The 13,498-nt window shown below is 35.8% G+C and overlaps 2 protein-coding genes across 2 annotated transcripts in view; both read left to right on the top strand.

Annotated features, from left to right (window-relative positions):
• map1sa (microtubule-associated protein 1Sa) overlaps positions 1–2,688 on the top strand; it is a 35,361-nt gene extending 32,673 nt beyond the window's left edge. Inside the window, exons 6-7 of the mRNA XM_079889577.1 lie at positions 847–1,043; positions 1,312–2,688. Of these exons, the coding sequence (XP_079745703.1) occupies positions 847–1,043; positions 1,312–1,467 (353 nt within the window). The 3' untranslated portion in view covers positions 1,468–2,688. The remainder of the gene's footprint in view (positions 1–846; positions 1,044–1,311) is intronic.
• A 753-nt stretch (positions 2,689–3,441) lies between these two features.
• On the top strand, positions 3,442–12,254 carry ifi44g (interferon induced protein 44g). The gene is made up of 8 exons (XM_079889677.1): positions 3,442–3,512; positions 5,036–5,277; positions 5,376–5,427; positions 5,506–5,704; positions 7,487–7,645; positions 9,707–9,878; positions 11,183–11,283; positions 11,363–12,254. The coding sequence occupies exons 2-8, from the start codon at positions 5,070–5,072 to the stop codon at positions 11,528–11,530; spliced, it is 1,059 nt and encodes a 352-aa protein (XP_079745803.1). The 5' UTR covers positions 3,442–3,512; positions 5,036–5,069; the 3' UTR covers positions 11,531–12,254.
• The last annotated feature ends 1,244 nt before the right edge of the window (positions 12,255–13,498 follow it).

The following is a 13,498-nucleotide window of genomic DNA, read 5'->3' as shown; positions in this document are numbered from 1 at the left end:
TTTTATTAATGAAAATGGATACATTTGAAAACGGCGTTTTCGCGTTGTAGTGTGGACTGTGAAACCGGTGGTATTTAAAAACGATGACGTAAATTTAGTCATGTGACGCATATTGTACCAATAGATATTCGTGTTTATACCGGTATTGTGCCTGTTATGTGCTATTCACTTTCACACAGTTGCTAAAAATATTCTACATTGCACACTCTTCATATCACAGTCCTGCAAAGATGACAGAATTTACTCACATTTGCTGTCCTGCGGTAATACATGAGAGCAGATTCAGCGTTTTAGACCAAACATATGGTGACTGCGTGCGACCTGGACCGCATCAGTGAATGGTGAGATATTTGACTAAATAAAATTATCCTGTCAGAAGAAATGCGTGATAACTTCATTATTTATTTTTCCATCTGAATCATATCAGTGATCTTTTGTGGGGTTTTATGCATGTGCAGTAAAGGTGAATTCAGCGTTTTCACACGTTTTTCGAAAGTTTCTCATCCACACTGAAACGTCCGAAAACGCCTGAAAACGCTAGTGTGGACGGAGAGCGTTTAAAAACGAAGACGCCGTTTTCAAATGTATCCGGATTAATGTAGACGTAGCCTGAGTTTGATCAAGTTTGGAGCTAAACTCTGCCAGAAAGTGGATATTGAGGATGTTGAGAACCCCTGGATTAGTCAATTAGTGAGGGATGGATTTCTATCTAAGGGGATTTTAGCATGCTAACAGTAACTCTTGGATTCCCTAAAAGGTTGTGTCTCTAAATTCATTCACTGCCATACAGCAACCATACAGTAATGAAAGTCCAGTTGTGCATGATGTTATTGCCTCTCCTTGCAGGTTCTGTCAGTGCAGTGTGTTTGGACTTGGCATATTTGCCCTCTGGCTCGGCAGCTTCCACTGTCGATGTGGAGTTTTTCCGGCGCCTCCGCTCATCCTGCTATATAATTAGTGGAGATGAGCCGCACAAGAAAACAGCCATGAGATCTATTCTCGACTCTCTTTTAGAGGGCAAAGCATCCTGGCCAGATGTTCAGGTAACTAGATGTTTTATTTATCCGTCGCCTTTCCCAAGCTCAAGGTGCTTTACAAAAGGTGTAGAACATACAGCAATATTACACAAAAAGCAGAACTTTCTGAATAATCTCCAGCATTGTTTATATGGTCGAATGGATGGTTTAAACTTAAAGGAATAGTTTTGATAAGGTTCACTGACCCTGATAGTGTCAGTTCTCTTCACAGGTTGACTGTCAGATTTACTGTTTTACTGATCAATTGTTTAATAGTTTTTCCGTTCACTTCCAGGTGACTTTGATCCCCACCTTTGATTCAGTGACTATGCACAACTGGTACCAGGAGACCCATGAACGGCAGCGAGATCTGTCAATCACAGTACTTGGAAGCAACAGCACTGTCGCCATGCAGGACGAGACCTTCCCAGCATGCAAAGTGGAGTTTTAAAGACACCTGAAGAATCACACCCCTGCCTGTCACTAGAGCACTTCTGTTCACTTTCAAAATAATGTGCAAAATGATGCCTCTCAGTTTCTTCACACATTTTACCTTGTTTACCATGAAGCATTTCGGTTCAGTTCATCAGCAATGACGTTTTATCTGTAATTTAACATGTACACTTGCTGCTTATTAAAGTGTTATGGATTCTGTGTGAACAGGGTAGACAATATTGCCATTTCTTTTTTTTTTTTATGGCTATTTTTAGCAGTTTGGTTATGTTATTTTATATAATTCATTGCATATCTAGCATGTTGATTTCTAGATGTTACCAGCTCATGGTCCTACATTACTTACACCTATATTTTGCACAGTTTAGATGCCCCTTGGAAAACTATAGTAGAATAGAGTTAAATATCCAGGTTAACACTTGATATGTCTGTAAATGGTGTTGGTGTCACTGTACAGATCCTGCGCTGAATCATGCACAGCAGGGCCAATGTGTATCAGTGGGACCTTTAACAAGTTTAGGCAAGTCAAATCTGTTTTGTTGAACAAAACTGAACCACCTTCGTCAAAAAATGAACAAAAACTAAGCTATACCATCTCGATAAACATTTCACTAAGATAACTGAGGTTGTACTTTGAACCAAATGACGATTTTCAGATTAAAACGTTCAACGGAAAGTGTGGTTTCGAAATGTCAGGGTCTATTTTATTGCAAACACTATGTAGGAAAGTAGAGATTATTTTCGTGGAACATATATGTAGTGCAAGCCAGGTGACATATTAGTTCTGCATTTATTGATAATACTCTGCTTTTTTGTCCCTTGTCTTGGCTCCTTTTGGAGGAGAAACGTATGTATACAAAGATGAATGCCTTATTGTTCTGCCATCATCGACTAACACTAAAGCAGCATGTCATTTGAATCGTGAACACTTTTTGCTGATCACCTTGTTTTTGTTGGATGTCATGTAGTAGACAGCTCAACTAATGTGCACATTGTCACAGCAATGGCTGCAATACTTAATGAGAAATAAAATGTTTTATGGAAAGGGCCTCACCAGACCACAATTAAAACATGTTTTTTCTTTGTTTGGTCCTTTATTAAGCCGTTAGTGGGACAGTTTATGCGTTACCTTTTTAAAATTGCACTTTGTTTTCCTTCCTGAGCCGATAAAACGATTTTTATGAGGTACAAGTACTATGTTTTAGATTTTTTTTTTTTTTTCTTAAAAGAAAAAAAAAAAAAAAAAACAGCCAAAAAAAGAAAATAAAAATAGCAAGTGTGTGCTAATGTCACTAACAGGCTTAAATATATCAGTACGAGATTCCAAAATGTAAGCATATTTTCAAATGTCAAATAAAGTTGATAAATTAAGAATGACAGTACTTTGGGTGTGTGTGTGTTTTTCTTTGCAGTGATGTGAGGGCTCACAAAAAATCATCCAGAAAACTGTATGACAAACAAAAAGTTCAATCTTTCAAATTGATACCAATGAAATACAAGTGTGTACTATGGTACTGTGGCAATATAATGATAGTCATATCAGATGGCACCTGAATGATTATATTCATGCAATAAATTGTACTTAAAAGAATACCATGGTACATGATTAGATACAGTTGTATTTTATGGTACTTATTACTGTCAAGCGTGTGGGGTGTGGGGGGATAATAATAAAAAATATTGACAAAAATGAATCCTTATGTTCGTGTAAGTGCAGCTTAATGGAAATATATTCATCATCAAGATAATAATCAATGACCAAAAATACATTTGTGCACGCTTAGGTTTCGAGGTCATGCAAAACTGCATAGCGACAAAAACATATTATTATGTAATCAAGGATCTTTTAAAGAAAGTGTTTGACCGCGTTATTTGATTGTGTATCTGAGTTATTTGCATATATTGGTTTTCCCTGCAACAATAATGCATGAAATGTCTGCCCTCTGCTGGCCGGCAGTAAAACACACCGCATGCACTTTCGTTTTCTCGATATCGAGAACAACATTGCACTTGGATCCGCGTCTCGACTCTCACTTCAGTGTTGTAAGTATGCTTTAATTTGGTTTGCATTGACATACTGAGTTATATGTTCCTGACAAAAATAACCATAGCTAAAACTCGTTTTGAAAGTTCGAGAGGTGTGACATTTATTCAGCGATGCAAACTATCACATCTTTAATATATGCGTTTCATTAACACGGCTCAGTGTTCATATGTGTCCGTGTTCACTGAAGCAGTGCTGGAGTTTATTAGATTATTAAGTCAAGTCAAGTCACCTTTATTTATACAGCGCTTTTTACGAAAAACAGATTATTTCAAAGCAGCTTTACAGAGATAACAGGAAAATAATGCAATAAAGTTTGTTTCTAGAAGAAAATAGCATCATAGTCCAGCTTAAGTAAGTTCAGTGATGGTGCATTTCTGTAGTAAAAAAGTTATTAATTTAGTATATATATATTAGCATTTATAGAAAACCGTGAAGTCATCGTCCAGCTCAGTTCAGTTCTTATATAATGGTGTAAATGCAGATCTATAATATTGTTGAATATTGAGTGTCTCCAACTAAGCAAGAACTCAAGCCAATATTAAATGATGAAAAAGTATTGTGAGCAGGAAGTTATTAACTACAGTGTAATTTAGACACTCTCATACATAAACAATCGGCATATGAAACTCAACAATGGTGACATATTTCATGCCAGCATACAATAACATATTCATGGCTCCCAGCATGCATTGCAGAATGAATAATTGTCACCATTGTTGAGGTTTGGATGATGAGTGCTGATGTGTAAGAGCGTCTCAACTTATAACAGAGGTTGTAGTGTTTCTGGAAGATCTCACAACAGTATTACAAATGATCTTTCTGTCACAACAGCTGAATTTATAACTTCATCAATGCTTCAACTTCATAACTATTTAAATCTGTCAAAAATGCAGCCTTTTTATCTTCTTTTTTGAGCAATGCACAAATGTTCACTAGAAACATTATTGTAATTGCTGAAAGAGAAATGAGGTAAAAGTCAAGGCTGAAGAGCACATCTAAAACAAACAACGATCACCATAATGGTGACTTAACCTCTGTTAATCTCATTAAAAACTTTTGTACATGAATGAAATAAAATTAAGACAAACTGGACTGTAATAAGTGAAGATGTAATGCTGTGAGTTGTTTAAAGTCCCCCTGTAGTCAATAATTGCATCCCTTAAAACTCATCTTTGCTCACCAAAATGACATATTTAAACGTATTTTCCTTGGAAAAAAAAATGTCTTCATGCCTTAAAGCTCCTAGATCACTTATGATTTTCCACAGCTCTAATTGTCTGGGTTTTTTGTCTACTGAAATTCCTTGGAAAGATATTTTTGAAGTGATTCGTCAGCAGAACAATCCAAAAACACAAGAGATGTATGTCTATCCCTCACAGCCTCGCTTTCACTCCTGTTAAACATCAAAGATGGCGCTGGTGGGAATAATATCTGTACTCCTGGTGTTATGGATGATTGTCAGGGCATATGTGTGGATGCTGAGTAATCTAAGATCTTGTTCTGCTGTCTATGATTCTAGGCACATCAGCAAACATTCCCTTCTCTGATCAAGAATGTCATTCGCATTTGGAGTCCCAGCTTTCGGCAGCAGTCCCAGCAGCAAGCCTGAAGCAGACAGTTTAGGTGTAGTCCCAGCTTTCGGAAGCAGTCCCAGCAGCAAGCCTGAAACAGTCAGTTTTGCTCGAGCCGCAGCGCTATCTTCAAAGGCCAAATCTGCTCGCACAACTGAAAAAGCAACAATACCTCAGTTCTCTCCTCTAGGTAAAATAACACAGTTATTCAAACAACCTCGCAAATAACTTTAATGAGAAGTCCTGCTGTCTACTTCAGAACTATTGATTATTTTAATACCTTAACAGATTTTATACCCTTGCTGGAAAACCAGTGGAGAAATATGGACTGGAGTGAAGAGTAAGTGGAACCACAGCTTGGAAACTGGATGTTTGTATGTCATGCGATTGAGGTATCTGACAGCATTGATGTGTTTAGAGCGAAGGAGACCCTGATGGAGTCGGTCAGGTCGTTTAAACCAGCCAGTGAGAGCGTGACCGAAGCCAGGGTTCTGCTGATCGGCCCAGTCGGCGCTGGGAAGTCCAGCTTCATCAGTTCTGTCCAGTCCGTGTTCTCCGGACGGGTCATTAACAGAGCCATGGTGGGGTCATCATCCTCTACCAGCTTCACCAAGAAGGTAAACATGACTAGAACTGGAAGCTTTGAAATCAAAGTGAATCTGAGGTTGACAGTAGCACAGTACACATATTGACATAGTTTTGAGCTAGCAAAAATATGTTCTAAGAATGTTATAAAAATGTAATAAAAATGTTGTTTCTGAATGTTCTCGGAACGTTCAAAACTTTTTTTTTTCTTGGTTATGCGAACATTAAAGCAACACTACGTAAAAAATTTTACCGTAAAATAATGTTTCCAAAATGGTTTCAGTGGTTCATCAAGTCGTAACAGGGTGAAAGGCACTTATGCCTCCGCTTTGCGGCCCTATATCTGCTATAACCACACTATGTAAGATTGCCAGATCGGGTCGCTTTTCTGTAGTTCTAATGAGACAAAAGAAATTACAAATTTGACTTGCTTTACGGCAAGCGTTACAATAGTCGTTATTTTGTTTTTCTTCATTTCTGATGTCGCAATACATCATAATTTCATAAAATCATGCATCATACTCTACCTTGTCTGTGGATATCGTTCATCATGCGACAGTCGGCTGCGGGAGGCTAAATGATTTACGACAGCGGTAATGGACAATTCTGCTTCCAACCTGTAGGGGGACCGCCGAGGAAAAGCTCCATAGTGTTGCTTTAAAGGATTGGTTTACTTCAGAATTAAAATCTCCTGATAATTTACTCTCCCCCATGTCATCCAAGATGTTCATGTCTTTCTATCTTCAGTGGAAAAGAAATGAAGGTTTTGAGGAAAACATTCCAGGATGTTTCTCCATATAGTGTCTTCAATGGAGTTCAACGGGTTGAAGATCCAAATGGGAGTTTCAGTGCAGCTTCAAAGTCTCGACACGATCCAGCCGAGGAATAAGAGTCTTATCTAGACAAACCAGCGGACATTTTATATATTTAAAATATATATACTGTTTAACCACAAATGCTGGTCTTGCACTAGCTCTGTGATGCGACACACATTACGTAATCACGTTGAAAGGTCAAGCGGGACGTAGGTGTAAGAACAGACCTAGTGTTTATAAAGCCAGCGTGCAAAGACTAAGTCAAACGCCATTCACAAAAACAAACAAATAAAAGGTAAAACAACGATGTCGGACATTTTTTGAAGTTGGAGGAGAAAATGAGATTGAGTTTTTCGCTCTACATTTCTGAACCGGAACACGCGTGACCGTTCAACCTGATTACGTAATGTGTGGCGCATCACAGCTAGTGCAAGACGACCATTCGTGGTTAAAAGTATATAAATATTTATTTTTTATAAAAAATAACTCTTATTCCTCGGCTGGATCGTGTCGAGACTTTGAAGCTGCACTGAAACTCACATCTGGACCTTCAACGCGTCGGACGCCATTGAAGTCACTATATGGAGAAACATCCTGGAATGTTTTCCTCAAAAACCTTCATTTCTTTTCGACTGACGAAAGAAAGACATGAACATCTTGGATGACGTGGAGGGGGAGTAAATTTAATGTTAATTCTGAAGTGAACTACTCCTTTAAGGGAACATTACCTTTTATCATTCTTCAAACATTATGGTGTTAGGCAAACATCCAACGAAACGTTTTATGAACGATTTATAAATAATGTTTTTGTGCTAACATTATTAAAGAGCAGATCACTTTGAATGAATGTTAGCATTACTGGAAGAAAGTTTGTTCATAACTTTGAGAGAACCTTGCCTGAACATTAGCTGCAGTTCTGAGAACGTTAGCTGGGTTCAATCTATATTTTGCCCAGTTTTTGCAGAAAGTAGATGTTTATTTTGGTTTGGTGTTTCTCAGCTTCGCTCGTTCAGCATCAGAGGGGCGGGAGAGAAGGCGGACGAGCCCACAGCTCTGGTCATGTGTGACGTCATGGGGGTCGGCGAGGGAGAAACCACTGGACTGACTCTTCACGATGCGCTGTCGGTCATTAAAGGACACGCTCCAGAGGGACACCAGGTACATCTCAGTTGGTTAATACCACTTCATGTCTTTCAAAAAATAATGTTATATATATATATATATATATTTGTGAACCTTAGTGTTAAAAATACAGTGACAAAACTTAAAGCATCACATTAGTATGTCTATATATTTTACAGTTTATAAATGTATGTATGGTTATATAATATTAATGTTTAAAATGACTTAAATCCGCTTGGTACTTTTTAAATGCAAAGGTAACTTCCATAATTACACAGGTGATACAATGAAAGACCACATTATGACTACACAACATTTAAATTATGTAAGAAATATTATTTAAATCAGGGGTTTTCAAACTTTTTGAAACTTTTTGACCACCAAATATGATGACTCCCTTGTAAAGGACCCCGATGTAAAAAAAAAGGCTGCCATATATATATATATATATATTTTTTTTTTTTTTTTTTTTTTTTAAGTATAAAAAACAATTTTAAGTGTAAACATTTTTTTAAAAGGTAAAAAATTAAGTAAAAAAATATATGAATTGTAATATTATTAAGACAACCAATTATTTTATTTTTATTTTTTTCAAAATTAAAGAATTGCTTTTACATTGTCATTATGCTAAAAACAATTTGTTAAAACATTATCTCACATAAGTAAATGGTGTATAATTTTTCCCCCACACAAATATTTTTATTTTAGAAAAATATTTAGAAAAGTGAACACATTTTTATAAAAAATGAATAAATAATAATAATTGCAATTAATATCTTGATTTCTGACCAGTCTTTAGAAAGCAATATTATACTACTAAATTTAGTAAATGTGAATGTTATAAATAATTATGATTATGATAAACATATTTCACTAATATCTTAAGTGCACACACTAACTTTGACACTCCTAACAATAAAGTTGTTAAATTATTATTTTTTTTTTTTAATTCAGGCTGTTGTGAAGCCTTGAAGAAAGACATTAATAACAAAAACAGTCTTAGTTTAGATCCACACGGGACACTCATCAAACAAACACAACCAAGTTAACATGAATGATAACGGACAAAGAACTGAACAAAACACAGGGCTTAAATACTGAAATGAAGCATAAAACAGAACAGGTGTGTGAACTCATTAACAACCAGGGAAACTAACTAGAGAACTGTTCATTAAACGCCATTTTCAGCTAAACACAGAAAAAAAATTATGCATTTTGGCCGTTCGTTTTCACGACAGCGTTTTGAGTGCCTAAAAATGCAAACTTTTGAAAACGGTCTCTGTGTAAACAACAAAAACGTGAATCTCTGAAGACGATGACATCATGCACATGCGTATTACGTGTTCAACTTCAGTCTATAGTGTTTCATCGCCATCTACTGGCCTGGCAGCAGAATACAGCGTTTTTAGTCGTTTTCGTGGATCCGTGTGAATGGGGATCGTTTTGACAATGGTGTCGTCCGTACGCGTCCTGTACCCTTAAACAGGCAAAACAGGAACAGAATGAAAACGAACCTAAAACAGACTACATGTTACAGGGAATTGTGTAATGAATTCTGCTCAGTTTAACAAAAACCCCAAACGAAATAACGTAAAATGTAACATTAAAACATGTAACCGGTTTCACAGACAGGGCTTAGATTAAGCCAGGATTAGGCCTGTGTTAAATTAGGACATTTAAGTAGCTATATATATTTTAGGATTTATCAGGTCAAGTTGTTTTCAGTGAAAACAGCTCAAACATGCATTTTGAATTCTGATTATTAAATAAATATGAGGTGATTTATACTTTTTATTTATACAATATTTTAGCGTAAAAAGACTGGTTCTTTCTTGGGAAATAAATGAACTGTAAATTATGAGGTAATTCTTTCTACATTTACAAAAACATTTTACATTATTTTACAGTAAACTTTCATTATCATTCAAAATGTGGTATTTACTACAGTTTAGTTTACTGTACTGGACGATTATACATTATTTACATCAAAAATTCAAGTATTTTTACTGTGAACTCTTTACTTTAAACTTTCGACGAAGTGTGTGTTTGTCAACAGTTACTGCTGTTCTCCAGTGAATCATGGCTTTGTGTGTGCAGTTCAGTCCCGAGCAGCCAGTCGGAGCAGATACTGTGGGCTACGTGAGGAAGCCCAGCATCTCAGATAAAGTGCACTGTGTGGTGTTTGTGGTAGACGCCTCAAAGGTCTCCTCATACGCCAAGAGCTTCGGCACCACCTTCCAGCAGCTGAGAGAACACATCAGCAACTTAGGTGAGTCGGGTTTGTTTGAGGCATTCACAGTTCACACACTGAAAAGTGTTATAAGCCATGAATCAAACCAACCAGCAACGAGGAGAATCACAACATCACAAACTTTGATTTGAAGCAAAAAAGGACAAAAAGACAAAGGTACAAGACTGTGAACTTAACGGCTTTAGTGAGGGAAAGAACTACAATCCCATGAAGCATTGCGGACGGCATAACCGCTGGAGAAATATAAAACTACTGTTGATTATGTTTACAACCCTCATCCTTCCCTCGGGTCAAAATTGAGTGTTCATCGGAGGGGTCCAAGACGCCAGGACTTTTGTCGCACTTGAACCACGAATACACACAAAAAAAATATTGAATGGATTCGAGGAGTTTTGTGTAATAAAAAAGTAATAAATCCTTCCCTCGCGGGTATGTTGAGCTGAATTAAAAGGGTTATGCATGAAATTGTTCAGTTATTCAGTTATTCAAATCCAGTTATTTTGAATTTAAGTTGTAAGAATGTGAGGAATGTGCTTAAATTACTATTTATTTATTATTTATTGATCAAATCTAGTAATTTAAAGATAAATAAAATCAAAAATCTCAACAACAAAAAAATTGCATTAAAAATAGAAAAAAAAAATTATCAAAATGAAATAAAATAAGCTTTCTGGACAAAAAAAATAAATAAATTAAGTACACTGAACAAAATTATAATTGCAACACTTTTGTTTTTGCCCCGATTTGTCATGAGCTGAACTCAAAGATCTAAGACTTTTTCTATGTACACAAAAGGCCTATTTCTCTCAAATATTGTTCACAAATCTGTCTAAATCTGTTAGTGAGCACTTCTCCTTTGCCGAGACAATCCATCCACTTCACAGGTGTGGCATATCATGATGCTGATCAGACAGCATGATTATTGCACAGGTGTGCCTTAGGGCTGGCCACAATAAAAGGCCACTCTAAAATGCTCTTGCTTTCTGATTGGTGGAACTTCTGTACAAGCATCATGGGTAATGTAGTTTTTCACCACGAATTCTGCTGTAAAACACAATTATTTTAACAATAATCTGAAATTGTTGATTTTTGCATACGAGTGGTTTCAGTTGTTCCTACATTTATTTATTTTTTGTATATTTAGAATAAGTTATTGATGAACCATGATTATTTCGTGAAAACGTTCTTATACAGATTTCACATACAAATTTGTGCATACGTGTGCTTAGTGAATGAGATCCAGTGTGTTTTTTGAACATAAAAGGGCATTATATGGCCTCTTTAAGAAACTATGATTAATCTAAAACCCTTCTAATTTGCAGGCGTACACCAAGTGGCGTTACTGACCCACGTGGACCAAGTTTGTAAATCCACCGGAAGTGACGTCACCCAGGTTTACAGGAGCATGAGCGTTCAGCAGGCAGTATGTCAGGCTTGATGCTTTAACTGTTTCACCTGCTGTCTGCCATGAGCTTCCCATGATTCCCTCTGTCTCTCTGTAGATGGTGAAGGCCGGAGCGCTGCTGGGAATGGCCACCTCCTACATTGTCCCAGTGAAGAACTACTGCTCAGAGCTGGATCTGGACGAAAACATAGATATTCTACTGCTCAAAGCTGTCGATCATATCTTACAATATGTCAATCTGTATTTCCAAGACAACAGCGATTAAAGCACTTCAGTAAGAAAAACGTCACATTGCAAATTCCCCTCATTCCCCAAAATGAGTTCATCTCAGATTTGTCCCTTTGAAATGTTGATGCCAAAGCTTGTACTTATTTCATAAAATGTTGTGGTGATCTGAATTTTCTAAAACTTTAATAACTTTCTTTGCAGTATTTATGCGTTTGAATTGTCTGCGAAATATCAGCTTTTGACCAAAGCTTTGGGTTGGTTGTGAGGTTGTTCGGTTATGAATGAGAGTCTCGTGTGTTTTAGTCTTGTTTAATGAAGACACATATTTAGCTAGAGCTGATGTGCACCCTAAGTGTCCATTTATACTGAATGCCTTTTTGCATTAAAAAAAAAAAACGTGGTGGAATTTAAAAACTATGGATGCTTGTTTCTGCCACAGAATCAAACAATTAAAAAATTAATTGCTATTTTTTTATCCCACAATTCGGGCTTTATATCTTTGATTTTAAACTTGCAATTGTGAGAGAAAAAAAGTCAGAATTGTGAGATTAAAAGTCACAATTACCTTTTACATATTTTTTATATCTGTGGCAGAAACAAATTTCCGCAAAAAATAAAAAATAAAAATAAAAAAGCATTTCTAGACATTTCAATTTTTGTTTTGTTTTTCAAAAACGCTTAATGTGTGAATGGTTCCCAAAACCTATGAATAAAAAAGATATCCAACAAGTGCGCCATTATAGGTTTGCTTTTTCATCCGTAAAAACTTACAATACAAATAAAAATAGATTATAATGTATTAGGAATCCCTGGTTGTCAGGTGACTGCTGACATCAGCAAATAAAAACACTTAATACATGAGATGGCATATAAACCATTGTCCTGATCATAATATTTTTGCCTAGCTGTACGTTGAAATGTTCAATATATTACACGTACACAAAGTTGTTTAACGAACGAAAAACAATCTTGCGTTGGCCGGGAATCGAACCCGGGTCAACTGCTTGGAAGGCAGCTATGCTCACCACTATACCACCAACGCCTGCTGTCGGGAGGTGTAGAGCGCTGCAAGCCAATAGGAACGGAGGAAATTCCAGGGAGGCGGGCCAGAAATAATACGCCAAATTAGAGGTTCGATTCCCGTCTCGGCCACAAATACCATAAAATGAATTGGTAATCATTTTTAAATCTAGATACACTTTAAGTATGATTAACATATAATAAAAGAACTTTGTGCACAAAAATAAAATAAAACTTGTAATATTTGTTCTTGTGTAGGATGTAAAAAATGTGCAATTAACCTTTACATTATAATAAGGTATAGTTATCTTTAATATAGAAAACATTTGAATGTGCATAATTGAAAAGAACATTTTGATAATGTTTTAGACCTTTATTTGAGATATTCACATTATATTTGTATAACTATGTACAGAAATCCAATATATATGAAATATAAAATAGAGAGTTTCGTTTTATTTATAGTACAGATATATACATATTATTATATAAAACGAAAAAAGGTAATGTATTAAATACTTATAGATTAAACAACAACAACATTAATAATAATAAAACCTAAAATTGTGGAGAACACAGGAAAAAACAATAAATATTTTAAATTAAATAATTATGTACAGAGTTCAATATTAACAGTTATTATTATTTAGTGTTCACACATCTGAGCAAGATAAAATAATGCAAGTCAATAAAATTAACTTTAAAAACACACTAAAATTCAATGCAAACAAGGACAAAACGTTTGGTATTTTAGGAGCTGGTGCTGATGGAGGCTGCGGCAGACCTGCAAGGAAAAGCACAAGGAGGAAATTAAAAACGTATCAAAAACACTGAATGTACATGATATGTATTTGATTGTCTTGACTACATTGAATGACTAGAATCATTATTTATTCTATTATTCTATTTATTCTTTTATTCAGCATAAGCATGAAAATACTTAACAAAGTGAAATAAGACAGTTAACTAAAGCATCAGTGATATA

Source organism: Squalius cephalus (assembly GCF_949319135.1).
Source record: "Squalius cephalus genome assembly, chromosome: 13".
Taxonomy (NCBI): Eukaryota; Metazoa; Chordata; class Actinopteri; order Cypriniformes; family Leuciscidae; genus Squalius; species Squalius cephalus.
The sequence above is the reverse complement of the archived record's forward strand: the minus strand, read 5'-3'. Positions and strand labels throughout refer to the sequence as shown.

What these genes read in the sequence shown, in the direction of transcription:
- ifi44g (XM_079889677.1), top strand. Translation starts at nt 5,070, where the DNA reads ATGTCATTCGCATTTGGAGTCCCAGCTTTCGGCAGCAGTCCCAGCAGC. An exon ending in AATATGGACTGGAGTGAAGA is followed by an intron (nt 5,428 to 5,505) that starts GTAAGTGGAACC and finishes TGATGTGTTTAG; the next exon opens with AGCGAAGGAGACCCTGATGG. An exon ending in AGAACACATCAGCAACTTAG is followed by an intron (nt 9,879 to 11,182) that starts GTGAGTCGGGTT and finishes TCTAATTTGCAG; the next exon opens with GCGTACACCAAGTGGCGTTA.